The 15,809-nt window shown below is 53.3% G+C and overlaps 5 protein-coding genes across 5 annotated transcripts; 3 read left to right on the top strand and 2 right to left on the bottom strand.

Annotated features, from left to right (window-relative positions):
• Window positions 1-1,052: 1,052 nt before the first annotated feature.
• Window positions 1,053-1,546, top strand: HMPREF1541_00922 (uncharacterized protein; the record flags this gene model as incomplete). The annotated part of the gene is made up of 2 exons (XM_008713223.1): window positions 1,053-1,233; window positions 1,284-1,546. The coding sequence occupies 2 exons, from the start codon at window positions 1,053-1,055 to the stop codon at window positions 1,544-1,546; spliced, it is 444 nt and encodes a 147-aa protein (XP_008711445.1).
• A 185-nt stretch (window positions 1,547-1,731) lies between these two features.
• HMPREF1541_00921 (uncharacterized protein) lies at window positions 1,732-2,142 on the bottom strand (the record flags this gene model as incomplete). The annotated part of the gene is made up of 1 exon (XM_008713222.1): window positions 1,732-2,142. One exon carries the CDS (start codon window positions 2,140-2,142, stop codon window positions 1,732-1,734), a length of 411 nt encoding a protein of 136 aa, XP_008711444.1.
• Window positions 2,143-2,562: 420 nt separating this feature from the next.
• HMPREF1541_00920 (uncharacterized protein) lies at window positions 2,563-5,934 on the top strand (the record flags this gene model as incomplete). Its single annotated transcript, XM_008713221.1, has 1 exon — window positions 2,563-5,934. The coding sequence occupies one exon, from the start codon at window positions 2,563-2,565 to the stop codon at window positions 5,932-5,934; it is 3,372 nt and encodes a 1,123-aa protein (XP_008711443.1).
• Window positions 5,935-8,704: 2,770 nt separating this feature from the next.
• Window positions 8,705-10,539, top strand: HMPREF1541_00919 (uncharacterized protein; the record flags this gene model as incomplete). Its single annotated transcript, XM_008713220.1, has 4 exons — window positions 8,705-9,087; window positions 9,138-9,312; window positions 9,360-9,687; window positions 9,872-10,539. 4 exons carry the CDS (start codon window positions 8,705-8,707, stop codon window positions 10,537-10,539), a joined length of 1,554 nt encoding a protein of 517 aa, XP_008711442.1.
• A 712-nt stretch (window positions 10,540-11,251) lies between these two features.
• On the bottom strand, window positions 11,252-15,245 carry HMPREF1541_00918 (uncharacterized protein; the record flags this gene model as incomplete). Its single annotated transcript, XM_008713219.1, has 3 exons — window positions 11,252-12,050; window positions 12,162-15,149; window positions 15,208-15,245. The coding sequence occupies 3 exons, from the start codon at window positions 15,243-15,245 to the stop codon at window positions 11,252-11,254; spliced, it is 3,825 nt and encodes a 1,274-aa protein (XP_008711441.1).
• Window positions 15,246-15,809: the final 564 nt, after the last annotated feature.

The following is a 15,809-nucleotide window of genomic DNA, read 5'->3' as shown; positions in this document are numbered from 1 at the left end:
GCATGCTTCTGGGGCTGTGGGATTGGGTCGGTTGAGTACCACCTAGGTTAGCGGCCAAAGAGAATAGCCCGCCCAGGACAGGCGACTTGCGGAGCTGGACACTTTTGGTAACAAAAAGCGAATGGTGCAGAGGAAATAGGCAGTGGAATTGTAAGCATTTGATCGCAGAGAGTGGGCTATTGCCCGCTGGCGATAGGGCTGCCAACTGCGCGTCGATGCTCGCGACAGGCAGAGGCTCTCTCACTCATTTGGCAATTCCGAGAGCGAGGGTTCGGTGAGCCTCCCGAGGCACTACTCAACAGACGCTTCGCTGACAGATAGCTTCGCGAGTAGGTCCCTTCGATCATGATTGCGGTAGTCTTGCCGCAAACAGGGGCTTTCGGCTCTAGAGAGCCTTACTATCCTGCAACTGCGGTATTTTGCTGGCGCCATCGTCGCAGATTTGTTATTCGTGTAGTTGCCGACAAGGCAGTGTCGCAATATGGACTGCCTTTGTGGGATCGAGCGCTTCATACAAGTCGTAAGTCTGCACAGCTGACGATGATGTCGCACGCGTAACGACCGCCTTCAAGCCATAGGATAGTTCATGGGACCTTGACAGCCTGAACAGATTTGCAGTATAGTAAATCCATCTCCTTGACAGAGGTTATCGGCGGAGCCAGAAGTGGTTGCTAGGCGACGGGTGCTGTCAACAATCAAGGGGCGGTCTGTGCTTGCAATTTAGGGGCTTGCTTTCCTCACCAATGCACTGTTCGACCCACTTTGTAGCGACTTTACATGTGGACGAGACCTTGACGTTGAAGACTTTCATTCTTGATCATTTAAACACTGTCACGATACTCATCAGCCTCACAGATCCTGAGGTATTGAATTGTTGCAATCTCATTCAGTCACTATGGTAAGCAGCTCAACGCTCATTCGCCCAAGCCCCTCCCACCGCGCCTCTAGGGCTCCCGAAAGCCTATTGCACCATCTGTCAAAAAGGAGCAAACAAACACGGCGTACCTCTTCAACCGCTCCCTGCCCCTGTACACCGTCTGCCCATTACTAAGATGGCCAACTCACAACCTTCTTCACAGTCTGCGACAAACTACAAGGAGGCTTTCTCCCTGTTCGACAAGCGAGGCAATGGCCGCGTCTCTCTAGATGCCTTGGGCGACCTGCTACGCGCCTGCGGCCAGAACCCTACCCTCTCCGAGATCAGAGACCTTGAGAAGACCGTCGGCGGTGATTGTAAGATCTGACTTAGCAAATGGGCAGGCAACATGCTAACAAACGTGCAGTTGACTTCGATTCTTTCAGCAAAGTCCTCAACCGCCCCGGTGGCTTCCGAGACCCTGGCGAGCCTGAAGAGTACTGCCGTGGCTTCCAGGTCTTCGACAAGGATATGACTGGCTTCATTGGCGTTGGTCAGCTACGTTATATTCTCACGAATCTGGGCGAGAAGATGAGCGACGACGAGGTGGACGAGCTACTGAAGGCGGTTGACACCTCGAGTGGTGAGATCAACTACATGGATCTTGTCCGTACCATCTTGGCCAACTGAGCATCACATCATCTGTACACTGGCACGCATAACTTGGGCGTTGGGTATGATTTGCACGAACGCATGATACAATGATGCAGGAATCGGTCTATGCACCTGGGATATCGATGGGCGGGTGAGGTTCGTATAGAGACGAACTTTTCCCGGTATGTAGCGGCTGCTTTAGCCATTGTGAATAATACATATCAAGCCTTCTCTGTAGCCCAGGCTGGCGTGGGCGGCGTGTTCCCTTTCTGCATATCATCCGTGGTTACCAGTCCCCCCGGCAAGATATATGCCACATTCGCATCGCTGCTGTCTTCTGCCAACTTGTATCCGATCACCAAATGACAACGGTTGCATCGCAAGATGGTCCTCTTCTCGAATCCGTCCTCCCGCCTGACGACCAAATGTTTGCGATCCTCAGTGATGTTCTGTAATCGCGATTCCGTATTCGCATCCGTTTTGGCGGTTAGAGGGAGGATAGCAGACTGATCTTGGGCCGGTGCAGCGCGCGCAGGCAACGAGTCGAGCTTGTACGGTATTGCTAGGACGAGTGTTGTGCAGATGCAATGATAAGTGTTCACCTCCACCGGATGGTTCGCCGAGTCTTCCATCTTTTGTGTCGCAAGAGCAGATTGTCAAGTTCGGGCTGAGCGACTAAGCTACATGTACCAGTGGTCGACAAAATTGACGAGCAGGCTCTCTGAACTTGCAGTAGAGGCTGCTGGGTGAATAGTCACTGTGAGCATGGGGAAGCCTCATTTCAATTTTATCAATCCTGGTGACCAGAGATCTTTGAATGAGGGTGCCTGAAGATCGCCCCGCATCGCCATCGGCACGCATTTAAGCACGCGCATCGCGTTCACTGACCATTGCCGACGTCATCATAATCGCCATTCATCCTCATTTGAAAGGTACTTCAATACCGACTCTCTTTGAGCCTCGCAACGGCCAGCGTTACGAGGTAGATATGAGAGTGAGCACAGGTACTGTCATAGTTGTGAGGGAGACCCTGGCTTCGCACGATTTCCGATATGCCGCCTTTCATTCCCAAGAAGCGTCTTGCCGCCACGCCGCCACCAGACAAGCCAGCAACACCGCGAAAGAAACAAAAGGTTACAGAAGATTCGCCAAACGCAGGCTCGACGCGTACTCCAGCACAGAAGATTCGAAGGGTGTTCTCTTTGGACAGTGATGACTCAGATTCCTCCTTGAGTACCCTTGACAGCGATGCCTTCGAGGATGTGCCATCGAAAGTCACTGAAGGGCCAGCAGCATCCGCTAAGAGAGCTCAAGCGGCCAATGATGATAGCGATGACTCTGATGAGATCGAGTGGGAGAACGCCATCCACCATCAACCTGAGCAGTACGTGCCTAAGGAGCCCGCCAAGGTGACGGGCGGTGTCAAATTCTCGATCGATGCAGATGATGATGAGTTTGGCGGCTTTGCTGCGGCTTCAAACAAGAAGAAGCAAGGGCTGTCAAAGACCGAGAGGGAAACTCGCATTGCTTCTCACCAGCTCCATGTTCAGTTTCTGCTGTGGCACAACGCGGTGAGGAACTGCTGGATATCCGACAAGGAGGTGCAAAGAATCTTGATGGAACAACTGCCCGGTCAAATCAAGAGAGAGGTCGAGAAATGGAGCCGAGCGAGTGGACTTGGGTCACCAGAGAAGCCGAAAAAGAAGCAAGCTGAGAAGTCCAAGAGCAAGAAAAGCAAGCCAATCAATATTAGGGAGGAGAGGGATTGGGGCAGGCCCAGTCAGCGCTTAGAAGAAGGCAAGGCAGATTTGAGCTCTGGTGACCCGCTCATATCGCTTCTTAAGGTACTCTCCGCATATTGGAACAAACGCTTTGCGGTCACAGCCCCGGGCCTCAGGAAAAGAGGGTACAGCACTCGCCTCGAACGCAGAAAGGAGGTCAACTCGTACAAAAACGACCCGCACGATCCAGAGAAGCATGGTGAACGGATACAGAGCCTGCGGGAGTTCCGCGAAGTGGCGAAGAAGAGCGAGGGCTCACGAGATGTTGGTGCACAGCTATTCACGGCGTTGCTACGAGGACTCGGAATTGAGGCTCGCTTGGTGGCAAGTCTACAGCCCGCGGGCTTCGGTGCCACGAAGGCCGAGGAGATGGCACCAAAAAGAGATCCCCCGAAGCCTCCGGCAAATGTACCGTCTTCGTCAGAGGAAAGTGAGCCCAATACTGCCGATATTGAAACCATTAATTCAACGAAGAAGAAGCGGGGACAGAAGACAAAAAGGCAGCAAACCTCTCGACAAGCCAAAGGCAAGCCAGAGAGTCCAATCAATCTTGACACTGAGAGCGACAGTGTCTCAGAGTCAGCAGATGAGTCTGTCGTCGATGTCACACCAACAGTACCCAAGAAGCGTCCAGCTCGATATGACCGTGAAGTGCCATATCCGATCTACTGGACAGAAGCTATCTCCCCAATCACTTGCAAGGTATATCCAACATCTCCTCTGGTTCTCGAAAAACCAGTGGCAACGAACGACGAGATGCTTGGGAACTTCGAGCCTCGAGGAGCCAAAGCTGACAAAGTGAGACTGGTCATTGCGTATGTGGTTGCATATTCGTCGGATGGGACAGCGAAGGACGTCACTGTTCGCTACTTGCGCAAGCATATTTGGCCGGGTAAAACCAAAGCCTCCCGTTTTCCAATCGAGCAGATCCCAATCTACGACAAACGAGGAAAGATCCAGCGCTACGAAGATTACGACTGGTTCAAATTCACCCTCAGCCCATACGTCCGTTCTGATCACATGCGCACAGGCGTTGACGATGTCGAAGATGCCAACGAGCTCGTTCCCCAGGAACCCGAGAAGAAGCAGGTGGACAACACGATCGATACACTCTCCTCCCTCAAAGCATCTGCTGACTTTGTCCTTGAGCGTTTCCTCCGGAGGGAAGAAGCATTGCGCCCTGGTGCGGAGCCTGACCGAATGTTCACTTCTGGGAAAGGCGACAACCTAAAGGAAGAACCTGTCTACCGTCGTGCCGATGTTGAGCGCTGCCTCACCACCGAATCCTGGCACAAAGAAGGCCGTATTCCTAAATTAGGGGAAGTCCCTCTCAAGCGTGTCCCAGTGCGGGCTGTCACACTGACTCGCAAACGGGAAGCTGAGGAGCACGAGCGGGTCACAGGCGAGAAGCAATTACAAGGCCTCTACTCTTGGGATCAGACGGAATATATCATCCCACCACCTATCCGCGACGGGCTAATACCTAAAAACAGTTTCGGGAACATCGATGCCTTTGTGCCTACGATGATCCCTAAGGGAGCCTCGCACATCCCCATGCGTGGCACAGTGCGCATCTGCAAGAAACTTGGAATCGATTTTGCTGAGGCAGTCGTGGGGTTTGAATTCGGCAATAAGCGCGCTGTCCCCGTCATACAGGGCGTTGTCGTTGCAAAGGAGAACGAGAAAGCGGTCCGAGAGGCGTGGTTGAAATGGAACGAGGAACAGAAGAAAAAGGAAGAGGCTAAGCTAGAAAAGCTGGTGCTGGATATGTGGCGGAAGTTTGTTGTTGGCTTGAGGATCCGGAAGAGGGTACAAGAGCAGTATGGCGAGGACGTCGAGGTGGGCAGCGGTTCGGAGCTGCCGGCAAAGCTGAAGATGGGGCAGACACGGGATGAATCTATCGACCTGGAAGGAGAATACGAAGGTGGCGGTGGCGGGTTCTTGCCGGATGCATCTGCGGAGTCCGAGGCGGCTGGCGAGGGAGGAGGTGGATTTCTTCTCCCACATTCGGACGAGGAGCTTTCTGAGCGGGAGGCCTTGATTGTCGAGGGACATGATGAAGCGGATTTCTCAAGAAAGCGCAAAGGCAAGGGAAAGCGCAAGGAAGACTCAGCTTCGGCACAGTACCCCACACCAGCATCTATGCCGCTCAGCACCTCAGCACGGCCGTCACAACCAGCAGGACAGCTAGCGAAAACGAATCGAAGCGACAGCAATGCACAAATGCACTCTGATAGAGGGGAAAGCAAACCATCGAGCGCGCTATCTAGCGAAGGAGAAGCTGAGGCCAGTAACCACTCTGACGCCTCGTCCAACGATGAAGACCCCATCGGCAGCTCTTCAGCGCCCGAGGACAGCTCCGAAGAGGAGTACAACCCCATGTCCAAGCGGCGCGGACCCCGTACGCCAGCCACAACCGCTCTGCGCACCAGGGGCCGATTGACGCGCTCAGGTGGCACGGTGCAGGACAAGCCGTCCGTGACTGGGAAACAACGAGCCAATGTCGAAGTTGTTGTGCCCAGCAAGCCGCAGGTACTGGCGCAGACGCCAAGTCGTCATGGTAAGAAGACAGAGGCGACGAGCCCGTACTTTGAGCCAAGCTCGACGGGACGGTCAAGGAGGTCACAGCCCTGGCCAAAGTAGTCAGAATTGAGATCAACGTTCGGATCCCAATCCATAGCGGTCCAAGGTATAGATTTTAATGACAGAAAAGCTCTGCGGGTGAAGAAGTTAACCCGCTGGCCGCACGCCGGTACTGTTCTCTTGCTCCGTCTCTTGCTCGCCTCCACGCACATCGCCTGGGCTGTAAAGGCCTTAAAAATGAGCGTCCGGCGTTCAGGATCTCCGAGCTATCTGCCGGGCAGACCATCTAAGATCCTCCAGCTCCACGGTCAAGAGCTCGTTCCTCTAGCTCGCCTCCGAGGCTCTGGACTTCTTCTACGAGTGCTGCGGCCGCCACGCTGCTGATCTGTGGTACCTCTTTGGGACGTTGCTTAGGGAGCGCGAGAAAAGGTTCGGTGTGCAAAGTGGCTGGCGGGCGTGGGAGAGTGTCAGTAAGGGATGGTGGAAGTGGTGCTGTAAGGCGCGGAGGAGACGATAGTAGAGAAAGGATAAAGATGTGAGTTGGGCGTTGTGGAGCTTGTAGACGAAGGCTGTGTTCGGATCCGGCGGTAATGAAGTGCATAATGAAGTGCAGCCGGCGAGGATCACTCGGGATGAACGGTAATACGTGATGAGGATGACACGGTCAGTGATGGGTTGTTGAATGTGAAGCATCCGAAGTGCTGTGGTGCAGAAAGCAAGGCTCGCGCTATACAGCAAGTGAGGAGTGAGTGAAGTGAGAGAAAATCAGGTATGAAGCGAAAGTCAACGAAGAGGACTAGACACAAGAGTTGTTGCTGAGGCAGTCACCATTTCAGTGTTTGTGATTATGGTTGTAAACCTCTGTTGTGGTGCAGCTGAGGTCAAGAGTGCTGGAGCCTAGCCATGTACCATGATGTTGGTGGATTTGTGCATAAGCTAAAGCTCGTCTTTGGTACAGACCCGCAATATAGTGCTCTGGGGCCTGGAGATGAGTAGCTGTAACCCGAAGGTGTTGAAAGAGACGCTCGTCCATTAGTGGTATATAAGTAAGCCTGTTCCCGACACGATTCACTATCCTCAATCCAGAAGAGAAGAAAGTATCTACCTTCACCATACAACACTGCCTTACCTTCACCTAACAGCACTGCCTCATCTACTGTACCATCTCCCGTCCCTCGCAACGGCAACGGCAACGAACATCATCCTAGGATTCAGAATGGCCATCCCCAAACGTCGTAAGAGCAGCCTCCCCAAAACGGTCAGCAGCCCCGACAGATCGTTCAAGATCGCCATCAAGGTCGACAGTCTTGAAGCACGGCGTCGCATGCAGCACCATTTCTCGCATGATCTTCCTTCACGACGGGGGATCTTTGCCATGATCGTAAGCGTCGACCCTGATGGTCTCCTGTGGACCGCGCTTGAAGGTCTCCAGATGGAGGCCTTGTTCGCTAGGATAAGAACGCTGATGAAGAAGTTGACGGCGGGTTTGGACAAAGGGTACCAGGAGGTCCCCGCAGGACTGTCGCTAAGAGCGGCAGCGATGGTGGGTGAAATTGAGAGCGCGAGAGATGGACTAGAAGAGATGAGGACATGTCTGGGGAAGGAGCTCGTAGGCCTCGAAGGAGTTTGTGAAAAGGGACGGTTTAGGCTCTCGCGAGGCTGGTTCAGAAGAGATAAGCAGGAGCAGTGGGCGAGGATGGTGCAGGAGCTGCATCAGTATGCACACCGGATGTTGCCTTGGGAGGAGGTAGGCGCCGGTATTAGTGGTAGCTTTTACCTATGAAAAGGGTGGGCTGCTGTGGAGTTCTAGGAAAACCCGTGGAGAAACCTCATCTCAGCTAGAATTGGACATCCACTAGAGGGTCCAAAAGAGCTGGCGCACAGTCCTGGAATCACAACAATGAAGAGTGGTGTTTAAAAAAAAAAAAAAAAAAGAGGCAGGAGCATGCTCGAGTGATACGAAAGCTGCACTATGGCACGATACCCGTGGGAAGAAGGTTTCGCCTGCGACCGTGTCGCAGATGCCCAGAAGACTAAGGCGTAGTAAGCATTTGCTTGGTTAGGCTTGAGCGCCTTACCGGAGTCTTGCTTGCCGGCAGTGGGGAACCAAGCTCCGCCACGATCGTCAGCCAAGAAGGCTCCTTGTTCAGCGATGCCACCCTCTTCATCATCACTTCTCGCGACTGGGAAGATCTTCTGCACGTAAGACGGCGGCGCATTGCCTGGCGGACCCGACGAAAACAAACAGGAGACTGCGACATCGATAGCGTCGACATGGCTCTCTTCCAGGCTGCATGGCCCTCCTGATGGACCCGATGTCGAATGGGGCAGGCTTCGAGAAACTCGAAAGAACGGAAGAAACGGGAAGGGACATGCAGGCGCGACACACGGCAAAAGACGGCGAGTGACCAGCCCATGCATGCTCCCTGTCCTACCGTCTTACACCCATCATTCCTAGCGAGCATCCCGAAAGCCTGATCCCATCTTGTGTCGTCGTCATTGGATCCTGCCTCCATCATCCCCATCTTCTTCCCGCATTTGCCCACTTGCTACCTCTTATCAGTCACCCGACTCAAACCCGCATACCCTGCACAGGTTCCCCGCAGTACTACCTCCCACGAATTATACTCGGCCGCCTCTGCCCATCCACTGTTTCCGTCTATTAACCAAACCAAGTCAGGTAGTCTAACTGTTGATCGTTGTTAGTCCGTACGAGCGTCCACTGCTTTCTCTTCACGGCGGTCGCGTCCTACTAAAGCCGGCCTCGCGCCGCCGTCTGAGTTGCGATTCTCATCTCCAGCTCTCCTCTTCTTGTGCAACATTGCCCACCATGGCAGACCACTACAACGAAAAAGATATTCGCTCGGAGTCGCCCACTTCCCCTGAGCCTCCCTACGAGGAGCGAATGTCTGCCACGCGATATGCCGCGACCCGCATCAGCACCCTCAAGCCGGCCATGGCAAAGGCACCGAATCCCATCAGATTGCTGCGCTTGCTCAACTTCCAGCAGTGGATGTTTTTCCTCGTTGCCTTCCTTGCCTGGACCTGGGACGCCTTCGACTTTTTTACCGTCTCCTTAACCGTCGAACAGTTAGCTGAGACGTTCGGAAAGACCAATGCAGACATCACTTGGGGCATCACTCTCGTCTTGATGTTTCGATCTCTCGGCAGTACCATCTTCGGCATTGCAGCTGATCGTTACGGTCGCAAATGGTACGTACCCTAGCGATCCTCTGCATAGCCCTGGCTAACTCTTTACTCAGGCCTTTTATCGTCAACAATTTACTGTTCGTTGTTCTTGAGCTTGGCACTGGCTTCACCTCCAATTATTCTTCATTCCTGGCGGTCAGAGCGCTCTTTGGCATCGCCATGGGAGGTCTGTACGGCAATGCTGCAGCAACAGCTCTTGAGGATTGTCCCGATGAGGCTCGAGGTCTGGTGAGGATTTCCCAAGTCTCAACATAGCTTTGCGCTGACAAGTACAGATCTCAGGTATGCTGCAGCAGGGATATGCTTTCGGTTACCTTCTAGCAACGGCGTTCGCCCGGGCTCTAGTCGACACCACGCCCCATGGCTGGCGCCCTTTGTTTTGGTTCGGCGCGTGTCCACCAATACTTATCATTCTATTCCGGCTGTGTCTGCCCGAGACCAATGCATACCGCGAACGCCAGGCTCTGCGTCAAGCACAAGGTCCAGGCATCGCTGGCACATTCATCAGCGAGGGCAAGGTCGCTCTTCGTAGGCATTGGCTTTTGCTCTGCTACATGGTGGCACTTATGGCAGGCTTCAATTTCATGTCTCATGGATCTCAAGGTGGGTTGCTCCAACCCTGGGGACTCGCGCCCGTCAACTTCGTTGCCTGAGTTGTGTTACCGCAATAAGTTCCAAGTCTCACTTCGGGGGGACTTGACCCTTGGATTGCCACATGACTGGTCTTCCTTCGCCCCTCATCAATCCCTAAGGTTTGAATAAGGTTACTGATCAACATTGTCCGCAGACCTATATCCAACAATGCTCAAAAATCAGTACAAGTTCTCGCCCGATGCGGTTACAGTTACGCAAGTTGTTGCGAACTTGGGCGCAATGACTGGTGGTACATTGGTCGGCTACTCGAGCCAGATTTTCGGTCGTCGGCTCTGCATTCTGGTCATGTGTGTCATCGGAGGAGCGCTGCTATATCCTTACACTTACACGTCCTCCAAGGCTGTCATCGCAGCTGCTTTCTTCGAACAGTTCTGCGTTCAGGGCGCTTGGGGTGTCATTCCCATCCATCTGATGGAGCTTTCACCCGGCGCTTTCCGTACATTCGTGGTCGGAACATCCTATCAGTTGGGCAACCTGGCCAGCTCGGCATCCAGTACCATCGAAGCCGACTTAGGTGAGAACTACCCGCTTCCACCGCTAGTAAAGAACGGCAAGACAACCAAGCGTTATGAGTACGGCAAAGTCATCTGCATTTTCATGGGCGCCGTATACGCCTATGTGATCTTGTTGACATTCATTGGCCCTGAGCGGAGAGGGCGCGATTTATCGGTCAATGCGGACGCTGACGCCGCAGAGGCCATGCACAACAGGCAGCATCATGCCGCTGCCGGTGGTCATATCAACGGGAGCGGTAGCGACGAGGAGGACAAGGCTGTCAGGAAGGAAAGGGAGACTGTTTAAACCAGCCATGGTGGGAAGACAACGACGTACTATCATGAAGGTTCGTCGGTCCATGGTACCTTCACCAGGAAGTGCCCGTCAGCGTGTATGGCTCGAGCGTTTCTTCCTTGGTACGCCTGTCACGTGGACATATCGGACACAATTGGACGTGAAATTTTGCAAAGGCTACGCTGAACCTTGCAACTGAAGCTTACATCGCCATGGGGATATTTGACGGCTAACATGGGATGACCTGAGACGCTATCCTTCCCGAGTCGATGTACGGAAAATTGACAACAATGCATCTTGCACCGTACGTGACTTTGGAACCTCATATGAAGAAATGCGTTTGGCAAAGTTCTATCTAATGGGTTGCCTTATCTTCGTTTATATGCTCCAGAGTACGAACATCAATATGCTCGCCTTGACAGCTATATCAGTGCCCGGCAGCGTGCGGTAGCCAAAGATGCTGCCCCATTCTCGATTGGCTAATACCGGCTCGTTGACCTTCGCTGTTGCTATACAGATTCGGTCAAGTTAGGCACCATACCCAAGGTCTGCCATCCATCTTTGGCAAATGTGATACTGTTGGTCTCATATCTCCGACATTAGATCTCAGTAGTAGTCCTCTGCAGCTGCGCTGCTCGCCAAAACCTGCTCTGTTTGGCAAACAAGCACATAGGCGAAGTACGTCTCGGAATGGAGAGTCGTCGTCTCCCAGCCTCCGACTGGGTTACAGCAGTAGCTCCCTCAGGTCTTTGAATTTGATGGGCTTGCTGAGCAAGCGATCAAAGCCGGCCTCCTTCGCCCACGGATGCTCCAGCTCCCCCAAACCTGTCAGTGCGAAGATCTTGACGGGCGGCTCGATGTGGTTCTCTTTCTCAAACTTGCGAATTTCTCTCGTCGCGGTGCTTCCATCCATGTTTGGCATGTTAATGTCCATCAGTATATACTTTGGGCGTTTCGGCGCGGCCTTGTCGACCTTGCCGCTGGAGGGGTCAACGCAGGCCTTCCTGTATGCTTCTAGGGCCTGCGTGCCATCAGTGGCGGATTCATACGGGTGGCGGGTCCTATGGACGAAGGTCACCATTAGTTGCAGGTTGATTTGGTTGTCGTCCACGACAAGCACGCCAGGAAGTGACGTGTCGACAGCATGCTGTGGAGGCTGATGTAGGGTGGCGGCCGGATGGTCAGTCTGTTGTAGACGCGATCTCGAGGTTTGGGTGTAGTAAGCAGTTTCACTATGGGCCCTGCCCGGTTGTGGGCGGCGGGGCTTTTCACCACTGTCACTCTGTTGTCGACTGACGACAGGGGGGGTATAGTAGGAGATGCTCGATGTTCGCTTGCGGTGATCATGTCGAACGCGGTCGCCCGACTGGCTAATGGGATCATTCCTTCTTAGTGTAGCAGTGGACTGTTCGCTGGAATGGGCCTCGTTCGAGCTGTCCAGAATCTTCATCCGCTGCATGCATCGCTGAAGTACCCTAGCAAGCTTCTGCGGACCAACTGGTTGCGCGATGACTTCGATAATTCTCCCTAAGAACATAAGTCAGTAACCACATGTCAAAAGTGGTAAGCGAAGCGACTGAATACTGGATACTGATCTCTGGGGTCGGGCTTAAGTAAGGGCACGAGCTTTGAACATACCAATCTCTGTCAGCTGCTGAACGCCGCTAATGCGCAAGGAACTCGCATGGAAGGCATTCTGACAAAAGATGATGATCGGGGTTTCACCCGCTTCATCCTCGTCCTTATGCTGGTCGGTTAAGTACTCTATTGACGGGGGTTCAGCATAAATGATAAAATCCATTTTCCTGGCCTGCTCTATGTTAGTCGCGGTGGAGACATCGCGCGAAAACCACTGAGCCAGAAGACGTTTAAGGGAATCTTCGACCGTTGGCATTTCTCGCAAAGATGCCACTGCCTTCTGTTGGCCTTGCACAGGCAGCCGTGGATCGAGCAGGCAGAACGACATTGAGGCCGTTCGCTCGCTCATCTGGCGAAGTGTGCTCTTCTCCGGCTGGCCTATATCGGGGTCGTCGGCAGCAGGGAGACTGAGCCAGATCTTCACTTCTGTCCCCCGGTCTTTTTGACTGCGCAAATCGATCTTACCGCCCAGGCTGTCCACAATAGAGCGAATTATGGACAGCCCAAGGCCGGTGCCCGCGGCGAGGGAATCCTCTTGGCTGAACGCGGTAAAAGCATGATTACGGACGAAATCGTCCGACATACCTTTCCCAGTATCTGTGACCGTTATGCATGAGTGTAATAGTCCTCCATCCTTATCGTGCATGCGAGAAGTGTCCATCTCCAAGGTGACATTGATGGAGCCCTTCTCAGTATATTTGAGAGAATTGCCCAGAAGGTTCATCACTATTCTTCGGACTGCACCAGATTGAGAAGTGACGTGCCAGTTGACCCCGTTATCAATGTTCAGCGTCAAGTGCACCGGTGAGAACACGGCGTCTTTGCCTGTCGCAATTTGATCCTTCGTCAGCCGTCTTGCCGCCATAGCCTTGTCTGATAATGAAGACCCAACGCCGTTACCTTCAGCGACATCGTGCTTGGCGGTTCGGAATACTTGGCCAGCATAAACCGCTTCCACAGCCTCTTCAACCACAACGGCAAGATCGAAGGTGCCAGTGATGGTGGGTTCAGGCGTTGGTGTGGATGCAGACGACGATCCCTTACGTTTACCGCCTTGCTTGGAGAGATTGTTGAGCTTGGCGAAGTCCAGGACGTGCTCGACTGTGTCTAGCAGAGTCTTGCCACATGTTTCAACACTGATGACCATGCTTGACTGGAAGTCGTCCAATGCCGTGTCGTGGAGAAACTCTATGCTACCTAGGATCCCGTGCAGTGGGCTCCGTAGCTCGTGGGAAATATTGGCCAGGAACGTCGCCTTTGCTGCATCGGATACAGACAAGTTGAGGCGTGCGATCTCGTTCATTACACTGTTGGCGAATGCTCGTAGGTAAGAGAAATCTTGGCCAACATTCATCAACTTCACGGGGCTCGAGGACCACATGACCGCGGCAGCATTCCAACGTTGATTGGAAAAGTCCCATAATGGAAGAAACACGACTGTGCGTGCCTTGGGCAGTGCACCCCAAAGAGCGCTCAAAGCATTCTTCTTGATGCCTTTTCGCTTGCTCTTATCCTCATCTCGGTCGACAAATCCATCGGCGTAGGGTCCATCGACATGCACAAGCCCTTCTGACGCGCTATCGTCACTGAAAGCGGGTTTTCCATCTGCCTCAAAGGAGTAGCACTTGCCCTGTGGATGTCGCCGGACAAGCTTGCGAAGATCGTGTTCATTCAAATTGAACGAAATCTCTGCTTCAATTTCGCGTATGGACAATGCAATGACTTCACAGGGTTGCGATCTCTGTTGCGATGTCTCCATAGGATCTGCTGTATACGTTGCGGAGGGCGTCTCCAGCTCATGCTCAGGCGTGACCGCACTCTGCGTTTTAGGTTTCGTATTGCCCTTTTTCTCCTGAGAGTGATAAGCGCCTGTAGCATCTGGGGTTTGGGTGCTTTCCCGTCTGGCTGTTCCTTTGCTCAGATTGGCGGGGCTCGCATCAAGAAATACCACGCCGTCAGCGCCTAGGCATTTGCGCATGATTTTGGCTGCGCGATCAAAGACCATCGCATGCTGTGACTTCGGTTTTTGAGTGGCCTTGTATGGGTTCTGGTGTGACTCGACTGGCTCTTTGGCTGCTGGTGGTAGAATGCTTCGTTGTGAAGACGCTTCCTTCTGCCCTAGCTCTTGCGAATCATATTGCTCTCTTCCAACAGTATTTGCATCCGCAATAGTGAGACCCTTGAAGGTACCACTAGAATCTCTATCTGCCCTAGACTTTGGCCGCTGCCGCCGCGTTCCCGCGGCAGCGAGCGGATCAGGCATGATATTGGGTCCAGGAGATTCGATTGAGAGATTGGCATCGATCGGATCACCTTCAATGAAAGTTCCGATACCCTGAATCAGTCGCTCCCCACGCGCTCGGGCTCTCTCATTGCGAATACTCTCTAAGTGTTGAAGCACAATGACGGCCATATCGAGCATAAATCGCAACTGCTCGGTGTTGAGACCTTCACGTGGCTTGTCGTCGACAATGGTGTATACGCCTATCGTATGGCCGCGGTTAGTAGTAATAGGGACGCCAGCGTAGAAGTTGATGCCACCAGTACCCGCATATTTCTTGTCTGCATAGCGAGGGTGTTTGGCAAGATCTCCAATAACGAGGGCCGGGGCACGCAGCTCTTCATTATTAGGTCCTTTTGCGGTGTACTCTTTAGGGAACAGTGCATCTTCCGAGACGCCTTGTCCGCGTGGTATGCGGGAGTTGCCTAGCCAAAGCTCGTCCCCGACCTCGTGACAGAGGTCATCCATCAAGGACAATGACTTTGTCGCCTCGGCAAGAACATATTGCGTAGCATTGTCTATCAAGGTAACGACGCATCGTTTTGCATTCAGTCTCAGCGCGCCCAGTTGTGCAAAGGCAGTCAGGGCACGATCTTGGGAAGATTGAGGGATATGATCATCTTCGCGCGGTATTTTGTGATTTTTCTCGATGGTCGCCGGAGTAGAGGTAGCATGGAACGTCTCAAGCCATGGCAGATAGAATCTAGATTGTATGTGAGTACGACCACCTCAGCGACAGGGTTGACCAAAGCCACGCTTACCGGTGCACCTCACGCTCCCGGGCGCCTTCGTTCGCCATACAGGCGACACTGGATCCCGCAGCCAACACTATTTGCTCAGAAGACCATATTAGCTCAATCGACTGGTGTCTTCGAGACCAGCACTGCCATTACGGGCTCTGCATGAACGTGTGATTCTGGCGCTTGCGGGGTAGTCTTTAAAGCGTCGTCGTGCGAACAATGGACGGCGGTTGTTTAATGGAGTGGTACAGTTGTCAGAGATTGAGTCCTAACGCGGACCCGCAGTGTAGTATCTTGTTTGGGATTTATTATTGTGACAGCCCAAAGTCTAGAATTAAAGCCCATCGAGATTCACGCGATCGGAGAAGTTTATCCGTGGGGGTTCGACAAGAGCATACCACGGACGAAGCTCGGGAGAGATTCTCGTGGAGGGCCGATACAGGCCTGGTTCCTCACCGATGACGCTGCCTATCAACCCCTCATTTTTAGGCCGTTGTAGGTGCCCGTAGCTTGAGTGCGACTAAAGCCTTCTCGCACAGCCCAAGCAACCTCGGCGTCTCGCTGACGTGCTCGTGACCATCGAATCCATCATGATCGAGAACCCGCTTTTGCGCCTCCCTTCT

Source organism: Cyphellophora europaea, assembly GCF_000365145.1.
Source record: "Cyphellophora europaea CBS 101466 unplaced genomic scaffold supercont1.1, whole genome shotgun sequence".
In the NCBI taxonomy this organism is placed as follows: Eukaryota; Fungi; Ascomycota; class Eurotiomycetes; order Chaetothyriales; family Cyphellophoraceae; genus Cyphellophora; species Cyphellophora europaea.
This window is presented reverse-complemented; position numbering and strand designations above follow the sequence as displayed.